This window comes from Thunnus thynnus, chromosome 21, assembly GCF_963924715.1.
Source record: "Thunnus thynnus chromosome 21, fThuThy2.1, whole genome shotgun sequence".
In the NCBI taxonomy this organism is placed as follows: Eukaryota; Metazoa; Chordata; class Actinopteri; order Scombriformes; family Scombridae; genus Thunnus; species Thunnus thynnus.
Window position 1 is genome coordinate 12481232 of NC_089537.1, and position 26219 is coordinate 12507450.

The 26219-nt window shown below is 38.6% G+C and overlaps 1 protein-coding gene across 2 annotated transcripts in view; it reads right to left on the minus strand.

The window, feature by feature from the left end:
- The window catches only part of vipr1b (vasoactive intestinal peptide receptor 1b), a 60155-nt gene extending 34621 nt beyond the window's left edge, over positions 1-25534 (minus strand). Inside the window, exons 1-3 of one of the 2 annotated variants that reach the window (XM_067578191.1) lie at positions 25274-25534; positions 13863-13953; positions 7492-7602 (exon numbers count right to left, since the gene is read on the minus strand). In XM_067578191.1, the coding sequence (XP_067434292.1) occupies positions 7492-7602; positions 13863-13953; positions 25274-25327 (256 nt within the window). In that variant the 5' untranslated portion in view covers positions 25328-25534. Of the gene's footprint in view, positions 1-7491; positions 7603-9328; positions 9402-13862; positions 13954-25273 lie in introns of those variants that run through there. The other variant, XM_067578192.1, reaches the window with a different exon arrangement.
- Between the last annotated feature and the right edge of the window lie 685 nt (positions 25535-26219).

Genomic DNA, 26219 nt, shown 5'->3' on the forward strand with positions numbered 1-26219 from the left:
ATTCAGTTCTGCCTCAGTGGGAAATAAAGGTCTCAGGACTATGAATATTAATTTGTGTATTCATTCTTGGGGGCACAAAAAAATTAATTGAATAAGAGGAAAGTGTTTATTTCAATGTCCAGCACAATGTTTTGGTGCTCTCATGGCTCCCGGTTAGGCTACATGAACTATCTCCATCTCACAGAAGAACTTGCTCTTATTAAAGTTCAAATTGCTACTGAAGTATAACAACTGTAAACAGGAGAGTGATCAGCTAGACAATTTTCTTTGCTGATACTGATATGTGTCTAATGCAAATCACTATCACAGTTCAAACTGCTAAATCCACAAACCCCAATAATGAAGGTAAAATATCAAATCAAGAAACAAGTCAAAATGTCAACTGCTAGCAGTGCTAGATGAAAAGTCTGAATATCTCAGTGATGGAAAACCTCATTAAAAATCCCACTGACATTTGTAACTCTGCTGATAACTAACAATCCAGCCTTGGAACAGCTCACTTCATATGTTTAGAAAAGGACGGGAGTTTTCTGAAAAACCATCTAATATCATGGTTTATTCGATGTTTATGTTTCTTAGTGTGCTTTAATGAACATCATTTCCCATAAGTCCTAGACGTTTGCAGGCTAAACGTATCGGCTTGACAGAGGACGAGTCCATGTGAGTGGAGGGGTCGCCGATGGTTCATACATGTCTGTAATAACAGCAGGGCGGAGAGGAGCAAACGCAAACATCTTTACACAGCAAAGATTACGACTAGAAAGTTGAAAAATGACTTTAGAAGAAAGCATTGTGGAGTTTTATGGATATTTTAATGAGGGCTGTAGTTTTTTTTCTGTGTGCACAATGAAAATGTTGAACTTAAATAACTAAATAACAAAGGTTGAAATTTTTTATAGCAACCGCTGCAGCGGATGCAGAGCTGTCTTAGACTACGGAAAGTAAGCCCCAGGAACATGCTTCATTTTTTCAGAAGACCATTGACAGATTGCATTGAGTTACAGTAGCTAGTGGAAACAAAGCGCTGTAAACGAAACCGCGTTCCTGTGCATGCACAGTGGCGTCTACCTTACATGGAACTATTCTCCAGAGAACTGAAAACATGATTGTTATTATTAGTCTTTGGAGCCGTTTCTAAACAAACTATCGTGCCACAAACATTTCATGGCGAAGGTATGTGTCACCCAGTGCAACAATTTGGCACACTGACGTGTTTTTAAATAGTTTTTGCACAACAGTGGAGGTCTACAGCACAGAGGAATAATATATCAGGCTTTGGGTACACACACAATACTTAGGATCAATCAAGTAGGATCAGTTCATTGTTGTTGGGCTCTGCACATGAGATTTGTTGACAAAAAGAAAAATATAGGAAATCACCAGCCATAACCTTTAACAGAACTTAAAATTAATGTAAAGAATTGAACAAATACAGATGCTACCTTATATCAGCTCTCACGAAATTGTCTGTGCTGGTGTACCTTTACTTCACGAGTCAATTCAAAGCATTACTAGATTTTTTTGATTATTACCATCAGCTTCGTACTCAACAGCTGTCATGCTAGAATCAATACATGTTGGGTCTAAAGTGCATCCTCCATCTTTGAAGTGTCACATTTCCCTGTGTCTCTAATTTGCTGTGTGACACTTTGAGGTGATAATGCCTGTATGAGTGCAGCAACACTCACAGAGGGAAAAAAAAAAAAGTTCACACGTTAGCATGCACAAATGGCTTAGTGGATATAGACATTTCACATTTTACTGACTGTTTAAGAGTGATGGATTGGCTTTTTAACACCCACAAGATATACAATGGTGGAAGAGCACACCCACATTTAGAGATGTGGGATATAAACTCACAAAAATATGTAAAAGAGTTTTGTTAAAACCTTTAGAAACTTTGTGACAAATAACTTGAGAATGAAAAATGACAGTAAGCCAGCATGGCTAGAAAAACACTCAAGTAATCCATTTATCTTGACTGCCATCCAAATAGTGTATTAGTCCTGCTGTAATCAATACAAATTGGGGATGTTAAATTAAAAGTTAATCTTGATTTACACAGAATCATTCCTTTTAAAGAGTATGCTTATTTGCTTTGAATCACTTCACTTTCTTTCCCAGAGTTAGATGAGTGTATCGATGGCACTCCCATGTTTGTACAATATGTAGCTACAGCCAGCAGCATGTTAGTGTAGCTTTACTGGGAAATGCTAATCTGTCTCTGATAATGTAACAATACCCGTCTCCAATCTCACCCATGAAACCACAACTTGCTGTTTTTTCACTTTGTTTTTTTGTACAGATTAAACAAACAAAATTTAACATGGTAATTAGTGAGCGATAGAGTTCCTGGTAGGCAATTTTTTTCCCCTTCAGACGGTACCCACCATTTCCAGTGTTTGTCTTATATTTGTTCTTATAATACATCCGTGGTCTTTGTGCTCTAAGCTAACCAGCTACTAATTGTTGTCATCTTTAACTTACAGATATGAGAATTATATCAATTTTCACATTTAACTCTCAGCAAGAGAGCTAACAAACGTATTTTTCCAAAAATGTCGAAATATCCCTTCAAGAATTGTAAACTAAAACTAAGTTTAAACTGAACACATAAAATATGTAACACTGATTTATAGTATGCACCAATCTATTTATATGTTTACAGTATGCCATTCTTTTTTTACTGCAAGATTAATGTGAAAACAAGAGGAAAATGTAAATATTAGTTACCAAGATTCAGGGAAAAAACAATAATTGCTCTGGTGGAGCAGAAAAAGTAGAATAATAATATTTTTATTTTATTGAACCATTTGATTATATATTGAGGTAGAAAAAAGTGTAGACTTTAAATAAACAGCAGAATGTGCCCTATTATCTGTGAAACCCTGCTGAATGTCACAGTGAGGCTATTAGTTAGTTGTTTCCTAACAATAAGAGCCCCATTATCTTGTGGTGCTGTAAATAGTTGGATATTAGCAGATCTGTCAATGGCCAAGAATGAGCATTGATTTGCTGGGTCATACAGACAGGAGCATAAGAGAAGCAGGTAAAATATTGGATGAAAATCACCCAGAGGTGTTGAAAAGATAAGATATGGATATCCATCAGCACAGATTTAAAAATGCCCCTCTGTAAGAGGAATAGTGTGGAGGGGAAAAGGCTCTGAAGGAGAGGTTTTCGTCAAGGAGCAACACTTGTGGCCATGCTGATCTACACCATGGTTTATTCAGCTGTAAAGTGTATTTAACATTCAATTCAAGGCAAATTTATAAGTCCTCCAAATTACACAACTAAATATGCCATTTGACCATGCACTCCAGAACGACACATAAGAGCATTTTTTAACATGGTGCCTCAATCGGCAGTAATCAGCAGGACAGCATAATTTGTCTATGCTTTCCAAAACTGTTACAAATCACTGTCAAAAAATAATTGTTTTATGATGTGACAACGCTGTGGTTAAGGTCTGGTTAGGTTTAGGCACAAAAACCATTTGGTTAGGATTAAGGAAAGATCATGGTTTGGGTCAAAATTATCATTGTTAAGGTTTGAGAAACATGGTGTGGGTTTAAGTTACTACTTCTTTAAAGTTAGGCGTCCTTTGTTGTCATGGCAACAATAGACACCACAGGGTTAAGGTTAGGGGATGATTGAAGTTATATTTGTTAAAAAAAACTGGCAGTTGGAAATGTGACATTTATGATTGCAAATAGAAACAAACAGCAGGCTCGTGTAGCAAAGTGCACTTTTTGCAAGTTTGGGTTGAACCATCCACCCAACCCACCACCTGCCAGTGAAGAAGTTTGTCAACTTATATATCTCATCGTCACCTGAACTGCACCGGTTCATAATTACTATGGCCATTAGATGGCATGTCATTCAAACGTGTATTATGTCGTTTTTCTTGGGAGAAGATTGCCTATTCATTGCTGTAATAAACTCATACTCATACTGTTAGATTGAGCCTCATAAAACTGTAAAAAAAAAACATGTAGAACTTCAGAATAATACTAACAAAACATCTAAATATATAATGAGACCTGCCAACACTCATGTTTTTCCTGGGTTTCTCTCATGTTTTCACCCCCTCTTCCGCTGTGCTCTCGTTTTGTTATTTCTCCTGGGAAACTCCATAATTTCCAAGGCCCTCAACCTTTATTATGAATAATCATCATACACATGGATGCATAAGTTTTGTATGTTTGTCTGACTTAACAAGAATTTGCCAAATTTTAAGATATGTGGAAAATTCAGATAAACAGTTAGGCTACTTAAAGACAGCTTTTGTGATTATTAGCACAACCATCACCCTGTGGTTGTGTAAAACATGCCGGCGGAGGATGGGACACTGTGGGCAAAGCACTTGAAAACATTGCTTTTCTACATGTTCATGCTTGTTGAACAGGTGATTTGATGAAATACTTATTGTCTTTTTACTCGCAAAGGTTTTGTCACACTTACAGTAACAAGCGTAGTTGTCATCAACTTGAGTAAAACATTATATGTTGAATATAAATATTATATGAAACCTAAATGTTGGCAGATAGACCAAAACTGAAAAAATAGAGTGTAACAGTTGATAGCGTTTACAGGTCTGTTTCAGAGTGTAGCTGTAGTGTATTTTCTTTAGTTTTATAGTAATTTATTTTTAACCCAGTCTGGTTGTGTTTTTAAATGTTTTTCTGAGGCATTTCATCTCCTTATGTGAAGCACAGTGAACTGCCTCTGTGTTTAAAAATGCCTGTCCTTGGCTCAAGATGAGAGTGTGGAAATAGAAACCCCTTGACATTAAACAACAGCAGCCAGGTGACAAACGATAGGCAAATATAGGTCTTCAAAAACAGCTTAAACATACTGACATCCACTGGAAATAAGCCAAAATATGTCTAATGTGGCCTCTGAAACGACTAGACTCAGTATGGACCAATTGCATGCAATGCATGGATTTGTACATGCCAGTGTAAAATATGTCACAATTGTCTCACCAAAGCATTCGGCATAATGCCTAAATGGGCAGCTGTCCTTACATTCCACTTTCAGTCTTCCTGCTAAATAAATCGTACCATCAAATATATCCTGTCCTCAAAAGAGTCCTCGTTGAAGCTGCACTGGTCTTTATGTTTTAGAGGCAGAGGAGTTGTCTTATCTGCTTAACATCTGAAAAGAGATCTTACACCTCAGGATGAATCAATATGTAGAATAATTCAGTAGAGACCTTGAGGCACCACGCTGAGGAATCTGGACAAGGAGGAACAAAAAGTGAAGAAATAATATGCTAAATGGTGCCTTTGAGTGTCTTCCTTTTCACTGTGTTAAGACTCAATTTGAGCGACCCATTAAGTATTCATGACTTCATGAGCAGAAAATTTCCTGACATAGGATGACTTTTTAAAAATTGTCAAAGTCCATGGAAGTTGCCTTTTGTTCAGGTTTTCTGGTGTATGCAAATGCAAAATTATTTAATGCGTTTTTGAAAAGGAAACAGGAAGAGAATATCTTTGGGACCAGCACAATCCTAGTTGTCAGTCACATATCAACAGCATTCTCACTACTTATACCACTTGAATGCCAATCATATGACACGCTCGACTTCCCATGAAATACGTCCCAATACAACCTAGTGAATTTCATTTCTTGGCAGCACAGGAGCACCAGGTTAACACAAGCACCCAAATGCTCCATGAAGAGCGGGTTGTTAGTCGTTGGTCTGCAGGCAGCAGTTGGAAAAAAGAGACATTTTCAAGAACAGGAATTTATTTCAGTTAAGTCATTTGGATGTCCTTGTTCCTGGAATAACATTGAAATGTGGCAACAAGAAATCATTCGCCATTCATAAGAAAGGACCGAGGCGAAACATTTTTTGAGTCACCTAGCAACAGTGTTTTCACTGCTTAAAATACTTGAACACACAGCATATTCTGTATCACTTCCAAGGCTGAAAATCCCACCACACAAAATTATTTTGAAGGCAACAAAAGACGTCATCACTCTCTGGGAGGTACAGAGGCGTAACATGCGAAAAAGATGTTTGTCCAGTGCTGTGATTCACTGTTGACTCATTATCTTCCTTCTTACAAAGGCTACAGAGTTAATAACAGAGGCTGATGTCTGACACTGGACAGGAATGTTAGTCCTTTGTTGAGCCAGGGAGCTGAAGGAGCAGGAGTTTTGATAGTGCAGGTATTGGTAGCAACAACTGAAGGTCTCAGAGAAATAACAAGCAGCAGAGGAGTTGATGTAATGACAGAAACAAGAGAGGACACAATGTTTTGAAGGGAAAAAAAAGCAAACAGTATTCAAAACAATGACCTCAGATTCAGACACGCAAAACATATCTAGATTGCTCATAGACAAGGTTGAGGCACTGAACGACAGACTATTATGAAGATACTGAAGAAGAAGGTCTCCTTGTAGAGAGACACAAAGAGATTGAACAAATCCCCAAAATTTAGCCAGTGTTTCTCTTTCTTATCTTAGGTCAGTGAATCAACGCTCTTCCTCCCCTCCTCTTTGTCTGTGCTTGTTCCAAGATAAAGGTTAAGCTGGTTTCCTCCTTGTTTTCATAGACCCTTACTGTAAACTGTGGCTGAGTTTACATGCACATTAAAAGGCTGATCTTTCATTTGGCTCATTTAAATGCCACATATTGTGTGTAGTAACCTGGATGAACTTTTATCCTGGGTTTAAAGTACCTGGGAAACCCCTAATATGTATCTGAAATGTTTTATCCAGTTTTTTTTTAATGCATTGCACTAGTTTAAAGGGTCAAAACTATTACTGATGAGTTGTCTGTAAGGTTCTGCTGTTGAAAGCACTGGTGGTCTACTCTTCTCACTCTTTGAAATGATGAGAACATAAAATGGTCAAAGTTGTGAAATTTTATGGATTCATGTTGTAAATAACAGTGATGTAATGACGCACTTCATGAAGCTCATTGCTTTGTGCTCATTGCATAATAAAACTGCGAGTTGTTCGCTTTGGGCGCTCTGCGGGGTTTCTAGTAATTTCTCAATGTCCTCAGGAGGTGTCGGCGAAACTATCAGTTTGATGACTTTAAATGTCCCTTTGCATGCGAGCAACACATTTCATCTGCAGCATCTACCCAAAGGCTCAACTGCATGCAAATACGCTTTTAAATATCAACATACCCACGGCCTGAGAAAATGTGAATAAAATGGTGTCAGCCCGCCCTGAGCTAATGAGCAAAATGACAACAGAAGATCTTGTTTTGACACCTGTAGGCTTGTTTGTGTCACAATAAATTATTCCATTAATACGGTAGGACTTAAATTACGATATTTAAATGATTTTACCAGAAGTTGTTGATGTTTTGACACTGAACAGCTCTCTTTACTGTTCTCAATAGACTGAAACATGATAGTAGACACAGAAATAAAAACATAAAACCAGTCCAACATTAAAAGAAAGCTAAATGTATGACAGAGAAGTAATTTGTTTGTAACAAATAACTGAAGGAAGATGGTTTACCTTTGTGATGATCACTGAAGTAACTGAAGTAAGTGGGACACATTATTGTAACCACCTCTCCAACTCTGGCTGAAGGCCAACAGGCGATGATGTCCCACATGCCTTGGCAACCTGCCAAGAGAAGACAATTAACACGCCATCACTCCAGAGTAACACACTCACACAGACAAAATCAATGCTGTAGTGTGTGTGTCAAGTGTGTGTGTGTTTTTCAGTTTTAATTCAGAACCTTTTGATTTTTCTAGATACATTAATTTCATTAATTTAAAAATGTAATTTAAAAAATACATTGATTTAGGAAAATCAATATTTAATCACTTTGTCATTTCTATGAATGCTGTTTCTAACAATATCAGAAGAAAAGAGGATAAACTCCCCTAAACTTTGTCTTTGTATCTTCAGAATATACTGTACTTTTCAGGAGCTATTTCTTTTTCTTTATGACTGTCATGTATTTCAGCCCACTGAATTCTTTTTGAAGGATCATTTAAAGGTCCTCTGTACATCTCCCTCACTCTCCTGCTCACTGGGCCTCATTCACAGCGTGTTACGCACAAATCTGTGCTTAAACTGTGAGTATGAACATTTTAAGCACAAATCAGGGATTCATCAATATGTTCTTACTTGAATTTGTTCTTACTATTTAGAACTGCCTTAGATCATGCATACGCACAAATCATAAACGTCCCACTGTCTTAAAAAATTATGTAGTCGATATTTATTCAGTGTAAACTGTAGTGGAACCACAATTATTGAAAAAAATGATTGGGCCAAAATATTTATATTTAAAAGTGAGAAATTGCTAATAACACACAATTTATAATCATCCTCATAAATGTCATGAAATAATTAATATATTAAAATTGTCCTGTTCCCACTTCTAGATGACAATAGCTTATATTTTGGGATTTCCATATTGGAATGTGACACCAATTAATTTCCCCATCAGATTTCATTGTGATATATACTGCTCGTTCATAAGCAGCCTGTTCAGTGTCCTCACAGCCCGACAGGTCAGTAGTGGCACAGAGAGGGGCACTCTGCTTTCGCTACATCACGGCTTGTTGTGGACAGAGACGAAACACAATGCGCACCTGGCGGCAATAGAGATTTATTTAGATCAGTTTTTTAATTTTGTTACAGATGTACTGCGTGGTAGTGGTGCAACAGGTATGCAGGTTGTTTACAGGATTCACAATCAGGCTCCAAAAGGTTGTGCCTATGACATGTTTACAGCCAAATCTACCTTTTCTGGCTTTGACTTCTGAAACTATTGTTTGCATTTCATTAGTAGTAAAGTTTTTCTACATTCTTACCATCACGGCCCCCATCACCACTCTAACAGAGCTTTCCTTATATAGAGAAATGGAGGTGTGGTAGTATGCTAATTAACGATAGCGGGCAAGCACCTGTCGATTTAGAATGACTCTGATTCACTAACATACACACAGTAGTAAGAACAAAATTGGCCGGTGCGCACATGTCATGAATCTGACAGTTATCTTGCATGCACACTTATTTTGTGTGCAAAGTAAGAACATTTCTACACACGTATTAGTGAATGAGGCCTATTGTCTTGCACTTTTAAGGGTAAGACAAATTATACCATTGCATCTTTTATTACTATACATATTTTGGATGAAGGTCAATGGATGGACAAAAGTCATGGATTTAGTCAATACTATTCCTTCTTCGAAAGTTAACTCTATCATGAGCAGGAAATTGAGATATCAGACATTTATTAGTCATTGCTTTTTGCATCATCACTGACAGATGCTGTCTAAGACGACTAATTTTTTCATACCTTTGTGTTGTTAACAGACAATGGTGTACATACCCTGGGCGCTCCTTATAGTGCATTATAATACAGAGTGATTTTGGCCACAGTCTTCACATAAATCCCAGCAAAGCTCCACCTAACCTCAACCTGAACAGAGATCTAATCAGCTAGAATAATTGAAAACACCTGTGAAGGTGTGCAACACCTTTCAAGGTCAGGTTCACAATTTTTCAGGTCTGTCTTTGAACAACAGTGAGGTGTCCATATGAACACTAAAAGAGGTTTTCCTTGATGTAATCATTCTTCCTGTTCATACTGGCTATTAAAAGATCCCCTTCAAGATACCCTTTCAAGGTAAGTGATGGGGGCCAAAATCCACAGTGTGTCCACACAGTCATTTTGTGCAAAAATGCATTTAAAAGTTGATCTGAAGCTTATATGAGGCTTCAGCAGGCCGAGTTAGTCATATCATGTGGATATCTATCACATTCACAGTCTTTTTAGCATCGAATTCCCTCTTCGTGTTTCCCTGTTGAGTTGCGATGGAAGTATAGTAATAAAAAGAGGGACTTTGGCACTAAAAACACTGCAAAGTTGAAAGATATCTACTTGATCTGATTCATTTGGATGGTTGAAGCTTCATATTAGTTTCAGATAAACTTTAAAATGCATTTTTGCACAGAAGGAGGACTGTGGATTTTGGCCGCAACACTTACATTGTAAGTGCATTATGAAAGGATCTTCTAATAGCCAGTATGAACAGGAGGAATGATTACAGCAAGAAAGACCTATTTTAGTATTAATAGAAGCACCTGACTGTTGTTTTAAGACAAGACTTGAAACATTGTGAACCCGTCCTTTAAAGCCTAGAAATGACCTTACATGGTTAAAGCATAACCATGAGTTAAGTTATGATGTGGTTATCATCCAACACTGCCACTCGAAGTTATGAAAATATTTAATCACAACATAAAAATTCTGACACGATGATTAAACTGAGAGTTGAACACCCACAGGCCCGTCCTCTGTGTGAAGCAGTAAATATATGTACAGAGTCCGCCCTCTGAATGAACATGCTTAGTGATGCTCAACAGTATCAGTGGAATATGAATAAGGAGTTGGGTTACTGAAGTGTCTGGCTTTAAGAAGACACTGAAAGACTCATCTATATCAGCTTTGTCAGCTCATTTTAATAAAAAATCACTTCTTTCACACCACATACCGTACATATTGCACGGCGCATTAAGTGAATATACATGAACTGCGTGTGTGGAAACAGCTTTGCTCCTTATCTCTGCAATGACCCTCATTTCTCTACTTCCCTATCTGCTTCCTCAACAGGAAGGTAGTGGAAGCTGCTCTCTGAGGTCACATCCCTAATACTGTAAATGAATTAGCAGTGTGTGCTTTTGTGAGAAACCGTACATTCACAGCATAACATATTAATACAGGGATTGTCCAGCAATTCCTTGGCTTCCATGAAACACAACAGGCACAAAAATGACAATCTCTTGACAGTTTGTGTATTTTGTAGGGATTGAAGATTCACTGATTCGCATCATTGCACCAGCAGAGTAAAAAAATGTGCATCAGATACAGTTTGAGATCAACTCGCGATGCATTTTTACTTACATCTTTGCATCAGTAAAATCTGATTTATTTATATATAATTATTAGTAGAGGCCCTATGCCTTTATTATTTAGAAATGTGACCAATAATTTGATATTTAGCTTGATTCCTCCTCTCTAAACTGTTTCTCAAGCGTGCTAGCATGCTACAGCTAAGTGGTGCACTGCCAAAATATTCCAGGTGGAACTCAAACTCTAGAAATATTGTTCCGCACGTCGGAGTAAATGGATTATTAAACTATTTTGACAGTAATTCTTTGGGTCATGGAGCATATGCACATTAACTGGAGACAGAGAACACTACACTACAAAGGACTTGTGAAAACGCCTGTTTGTGAAAGGTCTAATTGTTTTCATAGATTCTTACTGAGCTGCAGTACTAGAGAAACAAGTACTAGAGGCACTTTTTTAGTTAATTTATGATTTGCTGTATGCTTATGAAATAAAATCAAACACTCTGTAACATACTGAATTGCATAGCATCGTTCTTTTGCATAGCATTGAATCGCATTGTGTTGAATCAAATCATGCACTGCATCACAATAGGGGTGAATCATACTGTATCACACTGACAGTTCCTTCATATGTATCTTTAACGTATCGGATCATTGGCGATGCATCGAGATGCGTATCGCATCGACCTCAGTGATGGAGATGCACATCCTCAGTAGTCTGGCATGTAGCACTAAGGGTTTACAAAATGGCTTTTGAGATCATTACAAAGACACTGTCTTTATTCTATAAAAGAGTTTATAACTGCACTTCCACCAGTTTTTGGACTTCAGGTATCTGTCCGTCTCAGAAACGGTTCATTGCTTGTGTTTTTGTTATTTCACACTTTTCTGGAGCTTCAATCAGCTGTTACAGGTTTGTGCACCGAGCCGTTGACCTGCACTGTCAGGAGTGGAAGGTTGTGACTTTAATTTCAACTACAAAGAAGAGTTCAAAACATTTTGATTGCAATAAACTGGAGGAAAAAATGGGTGTGCTTGTACATTTAAGCACCAAAAAAACAACACTGGTGCCAGCTTCAGCGAGGTTATGTGCCAGACTATGTCTTGGCCAGTAGCAGTAACTTCCAGAGGTTTTGTCATCACTGTAATTTTTCCAGGCAACCAGCGGAAACTTAAAATGTAACTGCACCCTTTTGTTCTTAGCCTAAGTCAACCCAGTGCATAATTTTGAAAAATGCTAAAAAGTGAGCAAGAGGCTGAGAGGGGGGTGAGGAGGGCGGGGGAGGAGAGGGAGAGCTGGCTATGTGAGGCAGGAGAGCAGGAGTTGCGTGTCATGTAATAATAATAATGAGAGGAATACAAACAGTACAACCTTTAAACAAGCCAGAAGTCAGAGATGGCAGCCACAAAAACAACAGAAATCCTCTCCACATATCACCCTGCAGCTCTTCAACTCGCCGGCTGTCTGTTCCTGCAGTTATCTGCAATCTGGAAATCTTGTTTTAAAACATTAAATCGTGGCGTAACCAAAGCTGTTACTGAACCTGTTTGTTCAGGTTCAGTTTGGGCGGAGGTGCTCTGCAGCGGACAGGTTCAGCTGACAGATAGGACAGACAGTTTTGGTTACACCACGACAACATTGTAAAACAAGATTTTACCAGCTGATAACCACAGGAGTCAACAGCCGGAGAGTTGAAGAGCTGCAGAAGCTCTTCCTCCCACGGACAGTCACAGACAGAGAGACCCCCTCCAGCAGGCCAGCACCGCTGTAGCCACTGTTAGCTCCTGAAGCTAAAACTGTCGCTTTCAATCAGCATATATTTGAAATGAGTGCGGGGCTGGGGGAGGTGGGTGTTATCATGTTATCATTCTACCGTTTATATAAGTTTCATGACGTAGAGAACTCCCAAACAGTTGACTCTATGTCAGCATTGGCCTTGCCTTTTCAGGGTTGATATTAAACAGCAGATGACAAGTTGAGCAATTTTCAACCCATGAAAAGCCAATTTTTTTTTTAAAAATTTGATATCAATATTAACACTAGTATTGATGTGTTTCATTACAGTACAGTCATATCATTTAGTTTACAGTTCAAAGAACATTTTTAGTGTGAAGTACCTCTATAAAATGTTAATTAGTGAGCTTTAGAGGCAATTTGTTTTTACCTTTTGCCAGAGCCGAGCTAGCTGTTTCCCCTTGTTCCCAGTCTTTGTGCTAAGCTAAGCTAACCAAATGCTGGCTGTAGCTTCATATTTACTGGACGTTTATGAAGGTGGTAAAGGAAATAAATGTATTTCCCAAAGTGTGGGACTATTTAGTGATTCCCAGTTCATTCCGCACTCCCAGTTAAAATCAAGGGGTGATCGGGCATTTTCCATTGTAGGCCCTAAACTGTGGAACTGTTTGCCACTCATTATTAGATCTTCCCCCTCAATTGATATTGATATTACCTCTTTTCTATAGCCTTTTAATAGTCATGACACTAGTCACACACTGTTTTATTTGTTCTCTGTGCAATGTTGTCTTGTTTTTAGTAATTTATCCCAATTAATTGATTTTACTCTGCAATTTGATTCATTTCACCCTTGATCCTCATAATTACGTCTGTGTTTTTATGTTATTCAGTAATGCCAATAAAAAAAATGAAAGACACTCTGTCCTGGTTTGGGAAATTAACATTGCTTGCTTCTCAAATACATGGCCTGAGTGTTTTATTACTCTGTCAAAGCTGTTGCAATCCTATAACTCTGACTATATAGAATATAGTGTATTTATCTTAAAAAAAACTTTTTTTTTAATCTGCTGTGATTTGAAGAGTTGTCTGAGGTAAAGTCAGGGTTATTCAAATATGCCTCTGGAAAAACTGGTCTGGTGCTTTATCTATATACTCCCACATTGTATTACCTTACCTCACAATTTATTTATGTATGCTGCTTCCAATTTTCTCTAAATAGCCTTCTGCACACCCTAAACAGTCAGAGAGAGGAAAATATGTTTTCAAGAATGACCTGAAGTGACATTCCCAGAGGTGCTGTTCTCGCAGCGCTCTTTCTCCAGCTCGATCTCGTTGACCACATCACACATCTGCACCGATAACACCTGTGAAAGAAGCGGAAAGCACGTTGAGGTGTCAAGAATCAAATATGCTTCCATAACACCGCAATTAGGAACTGAAAGAATTCATAATCAGCAAGGTCGAGGTCGGTAGAAAGCATGCATGCCGGGGAATATGTGCTAGTAAATATTTTAGTTTCTTTTTATCATATTCCTGCAACCTTTTATGCTAAGTTTTCCTATTAGACTGAGCCCCCTGCTAATAATACAGTAAATACACAGAAATGTTCTCTGTGCCTGAAATCCAAATAGAGCTCCCTCTTGCCTGGCAAATAGATGCTATCATGCAAATGGATTAGGAAGTGGAGAAGGGAGCTACTGAGTAATATGCTGCAATTGTTCATCTGTGTCAACAGCGGCTGAAAAATGCGGGCTGACAGCCACTGGGTCAATGAAAATGTGTAAGATGAGCAGTGAGTGGCTTGAGAAGGTCAGTGGAGATGGAGAGAGAGGGAGACAGAGGCAGTCGGCGTGTGGTGGGGTGTATTCATAAACTCAGAGGGAAAAGCTTCACCCTGCATCCTGTTACCAAAGCTACAGTCCTTACAAGACTCAAGGCGGTAAAGGTCAGAGAGAGAAGATTACATATTGTATTTACAACTGTACATCTCATGTTCTTTAATTGGTCCTTAAAGATGTCTTATTCCCTTTCCTAATAAGCTTCAATCGCCCTGGTGTTGCCAGACTTGAAGTCATCCTCATCAATCATCCAGATATGCCCTGTTAAATTCAGAGTTGATCTCTCAGTAGATGTGACATTATTGCAACCAGCAGTCAGCAGCACACACACAAACACCCCAAACTGCCATTAATGAAAAAGGACACATCTCAGGGAAACTTCATCGCTTTTCTTCTTAGAGTCACTTCACATTTAATAATCCCTCTTTGGAGTGAAAAATAATGTCAACATGTTTTTGTTTTTTTTAAATCCTACACACAGAGAAAGGGCTTCAAATATTTGGCTCAAAGTAAAGATGAAGAATCCACATAAAAGTCTATTTTCAGAGTTTGAAGCTTGTCGCTTTTAGTGCTGAAAGAAGTGTCACTGATTCCCCTAAAACACTGGATATGCTGCAGTGGCAGAGACAAGGGAGCTACAGTTGACTCATGAACATCACTGTACCACTGCATTACAGGCAGCAAAGGCGATAATGTGCATTATGTAATGTCACCGATACTTGAGCGACCTCTAGGTGAGCAACATTCATGTAAAATGTGACAAAACATGCAGTACATACAGTACAAACTTTAAAATACCTCCATGCTATTTACCACAACTCTCCCTCACTCTTATTCACCCTGTGAGTGAGGTCGTCCTGACACTATCGTAATCCACAGAACTGTGCTCACAGGAGTCTCTGCCTGCAACCGATTACAGCAGAAAATCCAACATATCCTGAAGTAATAGCAGAGCCCCGGCCAGGAGGCAAGAGATTAATCTGCCGACATTATCTGTGCAGAGCAACATGGATAGAGGAGGAAATCTCTGGGTGGTCAGACCCTTTGATAACCTTATTTTTGATTAGCATGAAATTGATTGTGAGGTGATGTAACAATGGAGCACTTAAGAGAGGATTTGAGTCCAAAAGACCCTGAGAGGGTAAGGTAATAGGTACCTTGTGAACACAGTGTACTTTAAACACAGAATGTAATATTCAGCCTGTACAACCTGATCTGAGTTTTATCTGTGTTTAAGATGATTTAACAGTCAAATAGAGCTGCTGTTACACAATACAAGTAGAGGTATAATTACTCTGAATGACTAAAAGAACGACTTCTGTTTAACAATACCGCACTATTAAAAATACATCATATATCATCATATGTCAGATGTATGCAAAATCACATCATCATTATCAAAATAATGTTCGGTACATTGAACTTAGTGCTACTATTATGATGAATTATCAACTGTGCCAAGGGGGCCACTGCCCCCGGCAACCAGAAGAGAAACCAGAAGAGATCCCAGAAGCCTCAGGTGTTTAGTAGTTTGATTGACTGCACATTAATTATTGTAAATCAAGTGAGGCAGGTCCTGCAATATTATTTAACTGCTAGTTTTAAGATATTTATTATTTTGTGCACATGGTGTGTATAATGTAAATTAACACACAGAAAATCAGCCAACTATTTCAATATAAATGCACCAACCAGACAAATTTCTTTCCAGTTTAGTGATGGAACTGAAAATAGTTAGTAAGACCAACCAAGAACATATTAGAACAGCAGCCCTAATGTTAAAGTTGTGCTCACCAATATTTCTATATTAACAATTATTCGAATGACTGTAATGTGAACAAAGTTGCTCATTTGTACAGTTCTGTGCTTTAGCATATTTCAGCTCATTGCCTTTAGTTTTATGGCTCGTAACTTCACTGTTTTGATTCACTCATACCCTTCTCATCTGTGTTGTTTCCAGCAGCAGCAGCTTTTCCCAGTGAATAAGCTCTGATTAACCCAATATAAACTACCTGCCCGTCACCAAACAACAGAAAGACAAAGTTATCGACTAGACAATGAACATAGAGGAGCATTTCACAGCTAAAGAGACTGATTCCCTCTGAAGTTGGTTGGGACCAAACAGAGCTAAAAGGACAGTAAATATTGGATGTATATTCGCCAGGTTTCCTGAATCTTGACTTCAAATGGATGTTTATGTTTCTTCGTGTCTGCTGGATGTGTAAATAGGAAATTGTTTGCTTTTTAAGGTGATTGTAAGGAGATAACATGATGCTCATAATGTGTTTTCAGCTTGTTCTGCTGCCCACTGGTGGTGAAAAAAATAATTTAATACTGCTTTAAGAAGAAACTCTTCCCCTCCAGAAATGTTTCAAAATGTATATAAAATACTCTGAATAATAATTTGTGTCTGACATGGTTTACCCACAAAAGAAGTTCAATTATCTTGTTAAAATCCTCAAAATTAATACTACTACTCCCTCAATAAAAACTCCAGAATCTATAAATATGCAAATATATTTCATGTCAGAAGTTTAACTGCTGGGCACACGATGTCTTACTTACTGTAAAGTCAATTCTCAGTATTTGTGCACTGGAGGCTTCAAGTTTCCACATCACACTTCTGTAGGTTAAATATTGGATCAGGATTGGTTTCCAAACTATTTGTGATGTCACAAATCCTGCCCCTTAACACTAGAGCTGCCATTTTTACCCCCCTGGCATTTTAAAATACCTGTAACTCTGTTAAAATAAAAAGCCCTACATCTCTCAGTTCATGACTTTTCTTAAAATGTGTTTATTAATCAATCTAGGGGGGTGTTGGATAAAAAGAAAAAAGGTTATAATCATTTATACCTCAAACCACTGTGGGGTCGTTTTTACCCCTCACAGAAACCGCTGTATAATGCTCAACATTCTTACTTAGCAACGCCCATTGTTTAGATGTCTTTTAATAAGCAGGCTGCCATATCATGAGCTAGAGCTAGCTGGTAGAGGAAGAACTGCAGTGCAAAAAGCAAATGTGCAACAAACAAAACAATGAAAATGTGCATGAAGTGCCTACGTGCAGTGTGTGGACGGTGCACTGTGAAAGTCTACAGCGTGTGTGCCAATTGTGGGTATTGTGCATGTGTGTGTGTACTGCATCTTTCTTCTGGAAAGAGTGGGCAAGGCACAATTCTTTGACTTGGTAAGAAAATGCTGTTAGTCTGTTGCTGTATATACCAAAAGCTTATCTGGGAATTTTCCAGACACATTCCCTCATCGTCTCCTTGCAGTTTTCAGCATGACTTCAGTGTTGATTGTGTAGTTGCTGTGGCAGTTTTGTTGTTGTAGCTATAACAAGTGAGAACGGAAATTGAAAAGCGTGTTTAGTTCAGGTTTATTTCGTCTAAGTGTTTACATTCTTACATCCTCCAACCTCACTTATCAGCAGTTATTTTTACGCACACAGAGAATTTAGCACTACTGCAAACATGTATGATCCATGACAGAACAGACGAAGAGTGTTGCCAAAGCACTGTGTGTGTGTGTGTGTGCGTGCGCGTGTGTGTATGTGAGAGAGAGAGAGAGAGAGAGTGAGAGAGAGAGAGTGAGTGAGAGCAAGTGCCCTGTTTCTTTATTCCCAGTGTAAAACACATTATCCAAGATTCATTTTCCTCTTCTACAATAATTAAATTATTTAAATGTGTTAATCATTTTGTTGTTTGTTTGTTGTAGACAACAGTTTATTGATGAATTTTAAAATGTATTTGACCTTTTCCATATTTAAGAAATAAAGCTATTGTAAAATTAATGAACATTGAGTGCTCTGTGTCTTTATTCCTATTAGAATAACTAAAACAACATATTATCCAAAATGTGTTTTTTACTGTTACTTAATGTTCTTCTACTATAATTATATTATTTAAATGTATTAATTAATGTGTGTTAATGTGTTAATTTGTCGTTTGTTTGTTGTAGATTACAGTTTATTGACGAACTTTAAAAGGTATTTGACCTTTTCGATCTGTAATGAAATAGCCTAAGTAATTGTAAAATGAATAAACTCTAGATCTTGCTTCAACAGCAGCCGTTCTAGTGTTAAAATCCGATTTTCGTGAGAACAGGGAAACTTTCCACTTTCAGTAGATGAATGTGAAAACAGCCTTCCATTGTTAAACTCTGCACATATATCATCCTGCACAGTGAAGCTCAAACATTCACTTGCAGGAACAAGAAGAAAAACAAATTTTTGAGTGGAGGGGAGTTTTAAGATTAGGATATGGTAATATTCAGACACAGGCTGTGGGTTTTCTCCAAACTAAAGCTATATATAAAGCTATGTATAAAAAAAATCGCTAATAACCCAGATTTCCAATTCAACATGAAATGAAAATGTAGATCTTTTTTGTTTCTGTGTCTTCTGGCTTTTGGGAAATGCAACCCAGTGGCAACCAACCTGATGTTTCCCAAAAAACCATTAATGCTTCATAAACAAAAGAAAAACTAGAGCAAAGTCTCTCGTCAGGGGGGAAAACAGACAAGATAATGAAATGTGTGCATGGGCTTGCACTGTAGGCTGCTGGGATCAAGCTCTCTTCATTGCAAGGAGGTAGTTTATTAGCTCATGTTTAACCCTGTATATTGTGAATAGAGTCAGAGTACACAAAGAGGGAGACCAATGATAACAAAACAATAAAGGGGAGTATGTGATTTATGGGAAGGTCCTGACAGTGATTTACGCTCAAGCTCAAAAAGTTGAGGACATTTAATAAGTGTCTGCCAGTTAGATATGCTGAAACCGTACCAACAATATTGACACTTAGGACAACACAGCCAAGGAGATTGCTGTAGTGGGCAATGAATCAAAATGTCAATCCCAAACTATGCACACGATAAAAGGACTTCTGCAAAGCCTTAAGGACACACATACACAGTGTCTCTGTGAGTGAAACCTCACATAAATACCTGCCAGGTTTGATAGTTTGTTAGCACAGAACTCATCACAATGGCTGCCAGGCTGCTGCTTCAAGCTTTTAGTGATTGTTGTCATTAAAAATGGTTGTCGGTCTTGCTTTGTTTGACTACACGATAACGATCAAATAAAGAACGAGGAAAGCTGACAGGAAAATGAAAGGAGAAGCTCATGTCTGTGTGTGGCCAGACAAAGCAGAGTACTGTGTTTATTCCCATCGCACACTTCACTTGGAGAGCAACATACAGTATATCATACATCAGCGTTGCCAACTCTCACGCTTCAGGAGCGTGACAAACGCTTTCTCCTTCAGTCTCATGTTCTCACACTGCCCAAACAATTCTCACACAGCAACAGAGATGGACAGGTTAACGTATTATGGTCAAAGTATTTCTAGTATAGTAAGTCTTAGCTTGTTCTATGCCTACTTCACTCTAAGTCGGATGCAGAACGAGTCTTCTCAACAACTGGCCTGAGCAAGCTTGAGATTCTTTGCTAGAATGTAGCTTTAGCCTAATTTTTTTTAGCACTGGCTATATCTTGTGCATTTTTAAGACTGTTGTCTTTTAAAACAAGTCAAATGTCAGCTGGAGACGGATTTTCAATAAACGCACTGAGCTGGAATCTAGCTTTCTATAGCTGCAATCTGCTAGTTGTCATTTGAGCCAAAAAATGAAATGAGAAGCTTTTGTGCGTGAAATCAGAGACCCATTGTTTAAAAAATTACTAAGAGTCCTACACCCTTGCTGGAGCATCTTTCAAATACTTAAATCTATGATGATTCATTCAAAGCGTTTCTTTTGGTTTCTATCACACGGTGTCATATTTGAAAAGAGGCATATAGGAGAAGTTATTATCGCCCACCCTCACTTCTCTTCTTCCATCTCCTCCTCGACCATCTGCATTGTGTTAAACAGATAAGCCATTAACATGATTTTCTGTGCTCCCCCCAACAACACGTTTCCTCACTGGATATATTGATGAAACATGTCAGGGTATGTTATTGTAAGGCAGCCGTCTAGGACTGAACAAAGGACACAAATGTAGCAGACCAGGAGCACAATGGCAAGCCATTAAATGTTTTCCACACTGGTGCCTATAAGAGCCACTAAAATATGTCAACAAATGACGCATCTGGCTGATCTTTTAAAGCCTTGGGGTGGGCCGGTCATTTGAGAGTTGTCAGAGGTGAGGAGGAAGAAACGTTCAGTCACTTAAATATTCAATCCATTCTGCCTGGAAAGGGCTTCCCTAACAGACATTAAGGAACCCATGCTGAGTGTCAAATGACTAAAATCCGCCCAAAGCCATGATCACTATCATAATCAGACATGTTAAGCTTCTTAGACTTCTCTTCATTTTTCTTCCACATATTGCTGAACAAAAAGAATTGTCATTCCCGAGCACTGAAATTACACTGATATCTGTCAGAGCAGTCGGAGATAAGATGCACAAGTGAATCCCTGTCAGCGGTTGTGGACCGTGAGAGGAGCAGCAGCGGAGCACTTCTGACATTTTTAATGAAGATAAGAGAAACAGGATGTAACTGCAGGTGACACTTAGTCTTGGTGAGCCTATGAAAAGACAAATCACCTGAGGCAAATTAGAGGTGATTTTCTTATCTCACTGCCTGATGGATGATTTCGGTTTAATGCAGGTTGGTCTAAACTTCGAGTCCTTTAAATGCTGTTTGTTTAATTCCAAGGATACATCAGGACACATTAAAGGGGACATATTTAGCTTTCTGTGATTTCATATGCTATTATGATGTCGGATATCTATGTTAAAGTTACAAAACATAAAGTAACACTCCCTCCCTCCCCTCAACCTGCCCACTAACGGCCATCCTTTCAATAATCTTAGTTGCTAAGGTTTTGCGTTGTCCACTATTTTGACTTGAACATGTATGGATGTATTTGAGAGCTTGACATTTTAAGAAAAGAACGAGAAGAAGAAGTGAAATCCTACTACTGCTGCATGTTTATATAGCTGTCGAAAGTCGGCTGAGACGCAGCTTCTGGAAGCTAACCAATCAGAAGTGAGTGGTCTCTCGGGAGGGGGTCCTTAAAGAGACAGGAGCCTGTTTCAGACAGAGGCTGAACTGAGGAGCTGCATAAAGGGCCAGTATAAAATAAATAAGTTTTTTGAACCGTAAATCATGCAAAGATATTCCAGTAGAGCCCCAGATTAAAAATATAGACCTGGGAATGTAAATGTGCATAAAATGTCCTCTTTAATTGAAAACATTGATGCATCTAGCCTCCTCAACACGAATACTCCCTGCAGCTAGGACTGTCGCAATAACCACAGTATTGCAATACTGCACTATAGACAAGCCAGCCGCGGTGAATGGTAAGCAACCGCCACACCTGTGCTATGTTCAAGTTTTTTTTTCTTTTCTTCATGAGGCTAGGCCCTTCGTGTTTTACACTTCAATGTGTGTGTATTGAACTGTTATTCCAGTTGAAGGCTCCTCGGGTCTGGTCCACCTCCAGAGCTCCAGAGGATCCCGCCTGCCACATGCAGCGTCTTGCATGCTTTGCACCATAACAGAGGTTATGAGGCTTGGGGTGAGCTGACCAGGGGTCGGTGCTGATGCTTGGTAGTTAAAAACACGTCTGTATGACTATTTTGTTTTGGTTACATGTTGAAATTCTCCTGGGTCAACATGCGGCCAAGCAGGCTGCCATTTAACCTTAGAAATAAAGTCGTTTTCCAACAATCATTCAATCTACAGGCACGTCCAACCAGACTCATAAATCCCAGGTTTAAGGGGACAGTAGGCCAACATTGTTTCCTGCCACAACATGACTTAAAATGTTTTCTGTGTTCGTCAGGTACTGCTGCTTCATTCGGCCGACGCATAATCAGACTAACATACCTTGATTTTCACAAAACATAAAAAAGAAAGAAAAAATATTGTTACCACATACAGCGCTGTTGAGCCACCCTGAATCACTGCAGGGGAAATTCCTTCACTGCGACAGCCCTACCTGCAGCAATGCACAGTCACACAGAAAGGTGACATATTACCATGTGGCGATGCTTAAAGACTTTCCGTCCAATTATCTAAACCCAGAGATAACCCACTATTTACTGAAAAGTCATGAATTAGTGCAGATACATTACTATACATGACCTGTGGGAGAAAATTGATCAAAATAGTGGTGTACCCTGTAGCATGTGAAATGTCAACATGCGGCCAAGCAGGCTGCCATTTAACCTTAGAAATAAAGCCGTTTTCCACCAATCATTCAATCTACAGGCACGTCCAACCAGACTCATAAATCCCAGGTTTAAGGGGACAGTAGGCCAACATTGTTTCCTGCCACAACATGATTTAAAATGTTTTCTGTGTTCGTCAGGTACTGCTGCTTCATTCGGCCGACGCATAATCAGACTAACATACCTTGATTTTCACAAAACATAAAAAAGAAAGAAAAAATATTGCTACCACATACAGCGCTGTTGAGCCACCCTGAATCACTGCAGGGGAAATTCCTTCACTGCGACAGCCCTACCTGCAGCAATGCACAGTCACACAGAAAGGTGACATATTACCATGTGGCGATGCTTAAAGACTTTCCGTCCAATTATCTAAACCCAGAGATAACCCACTATTTACTGAAAAGTCATGAATTAGTGCAGATACATTACTATACATGACCTGTGGGAGAAAATTGATCAAAATAGTGGTGTACCCTGTAGCATGTGAAATGTCAGTACTTGTAAAACATGTAGTGGGTGGTATATGTGCTTTGATGTGTTCTCCAGATATCAGTAGCTTGTTGTGTTACATATATTCATCTCAACACAAAGTCTGTTTGTGTATCATGAACATTACAATCAGTGTACATAATGTTAATAGCAACTTATTGACAAGAGTTCTACTCAACCAATTACAGGATTTAAACTAGGGCTGCATCTAACAATTATTTTAATTATCAATTAATCTGTTGATTATTTTATATCAGAAAATGGTGAAAAATGTAAATCACTGTTTCCTAAAGCCCAAGATGGAACCTAAAATGTCTTGTTTTGCCCCAATTAGCAGTCCACAACCCTAAGATATTCAGTGTACTATCATAAAGACTAAAGACACCAGAAAATATTCATGTTTAAAAAGCTGGAAGCAAGGTTTTTTTTTTTTTGCATTTTTTCCTTTTAACTAATTTTCTGACGATCGACTAATCGTTGCAGCTCTAATTGAAACTGAAACTGGTTTTATGGTAATCACTGCACAAGTAGTCAAAAAGAAGAGAGAAAACACTTGATATGAGGAGTTTGTTGACATCCAACTCAAATTTCACACGACACTGTGTGTTTTTAATGACCATGTGAAGAAAAAAACACATTTTATACTCTGATTTGAGCTACTGTCATAATGTATATGTGGTTATCACATACATTTACAGCAATGTGAGCGCAATATGACTTCATAATACTTCTTACTTACTCCTACACTCCAAATACAATCGTCATTATTTTGTGTTGGCTTTAAAGCACAAACTGGTCTCACTGCCAACTATTGAAGAAACTTCACCTTCACAAGTAGTGACTCAGCCGCACACAAAGGGTTTATGAATTCTTCTGAATTCCAGAAGGATGTTCCCTCTATGAATTGAACACAACCTTGAATAAAATAAAAGTAACACAACCAGTTAAATGGGATGAGAGGCCAGTTTATACAAAATCACTTTGACCTTTTATCCCCCAACAAGCTCAGGGGCCAGGTGTATAGATTCATGACTAAAACTGTGTGTACGCACAAAGCTAGATATACACATTCTTTTCATCAGATTTATAAAGCGTTTTATAAATCTCACTCATTGAGGAACTGGTCGCACGTGCACGAGCCTCATTTCCACTCTCACAATTATCCATTAATGGATGAAGACCCACCATTAACCAGCTGTTTTCACATCAACATGCTGTCTGCTCCACCAGTCTGTACACCTGTCAATGAAACAAAACGGGAAAGAAGAAGTGCAGCTTCACAGATTGTGTTGCACCTGCGAGGTTCTCCAACAGCAGAACAGCTGTCATTACGCGCGACCATTACGCACAGCTGTGCGGCTCTTTATAGCATCCATATCATTAATTCATCACATAGATCTGTAAACCATCATCAGCAGTGATATCTCAGAAATGTAATTAATGATTAGTTTGTAGCTCTCAACAGACTTTACAAGATGTGACACAACTATGGATAGCATAAAAAGAATATAAAAAGCAAAATACAATGTTTACTCCTGTGTAAATTAAAAGAATGATCAAAGTAATCACACATTAATGATTAATCAACATTAGTTTGTAAATATGCCTTTGACTGGCGTTTTATAGATCTGTGTAAACGCAAAAAGCAGCTGTTGTCAACCTAAACAATGTTTGACTAAAAGATTCCGTCTCTCAGCGTATATTTCATCTCCACCTTATCACATCACCCTCATTAAAACACGTGTACGCCCGAAATGAAGAATGCGTGAGTTGCGCAAATTCTGTGTTTATAAATATCAGTTTGTGTGCGGAAAATGGCGTATGCATGGTTTTTGTGTGTACGCATCGTTTATGCATCTGACCCCTTGTGCTCATGTGAAGATTGTTTCAAATTCTGCTAAAGACAGATAGATAGATAGATAGATAGATAGATAGATAGATAGATAGATAGATAGATAGATAGATTAGAGCTAACAACAAGCTGAATCAGATCTCCAAACTCATCTAAATTTGGCTGTAAAAGGTTTTATCGCGCTCCTTCTGCGCTCTTAGAAATGGCTCTCATGTCAATAAAAACTAATTTCATGCTGTCTTGCGTTGACTATATTAAACTGATTCTCCACTAAACACCGTGAGAGACTTTTACAATAAAAGAAATAATATTGTTCTTACTTTTGGCAGATATCCATAGAACAGCAGCAGAAAGAACAGCTGTGAAGCATCCATCCTGGATTAAGTTTTGGAGTTTTCTTATTTGCGTCTCCTTGATAATGGCTAAACTCCTCAAACGTGTGGGGTGTGTGTCTGTGTGTGTGTATGTGTGTGTGTGTGCGTGTGTGTGTGTGTGTATGTGTGTTCAGATGTGTGAGGTGAAACGCTGCCGTCGTCGCTCCATCGGTCTGCGCTTTTCTCTGTGCGCTCCTCCAGCATGCAGGAGAGCTGCTTCTGTTGGACTGTACCCGCCCCTCCGCCCATTCACAACTCCAGACCGCATGTCCCGGGAGACAGTTTGTTACAAGCCTGTCAGGCTGCCGGTGATGGACTAATGTGGTTTAGGAGGATCCTGTAAGTAAGTACGACGGTCACTAATTACCTGTCGTGTAACCCGTGACTCCTCTTTTATGATGCCAATGACCCCAAAAGCCCAAACTGATTTTGTCTAAGGAACAAACACCCGAGGAGGTTTTGACTCAGTAATAGGGAATTACCCGTGTTATTACATTGGATAATCTGCTCTTTGAACTTCTGCCAGGGTCGTAGCCTGAGAAAAAACAGGGTCATGAGTCCAAGTCCCCCCAAAACACCCCCACCCCCATGACAATTTTGAATATTTCTCGAATTATTTGGATTTGCCATTTTTTATCCATGACTGTTTAGTTATATTTTCTGCTATATATGGATTAATTCTTTTAAAAAATCTTCTGTCAAGTCAAGTCAAATAGCTGCCTCAGAATTTTTTCACAGATTACATGCTTATTTTTGAGAACCATATTAAAAATGATCAGTAAATTGCAGACCAGTAATATTTGCTATTTCAAAGCCATGTCCACACTGCTAGGAATCAAATTAGTTAACACTTTACAATCCTGGTGCACAAATAAACAATTGTTAATGCTTT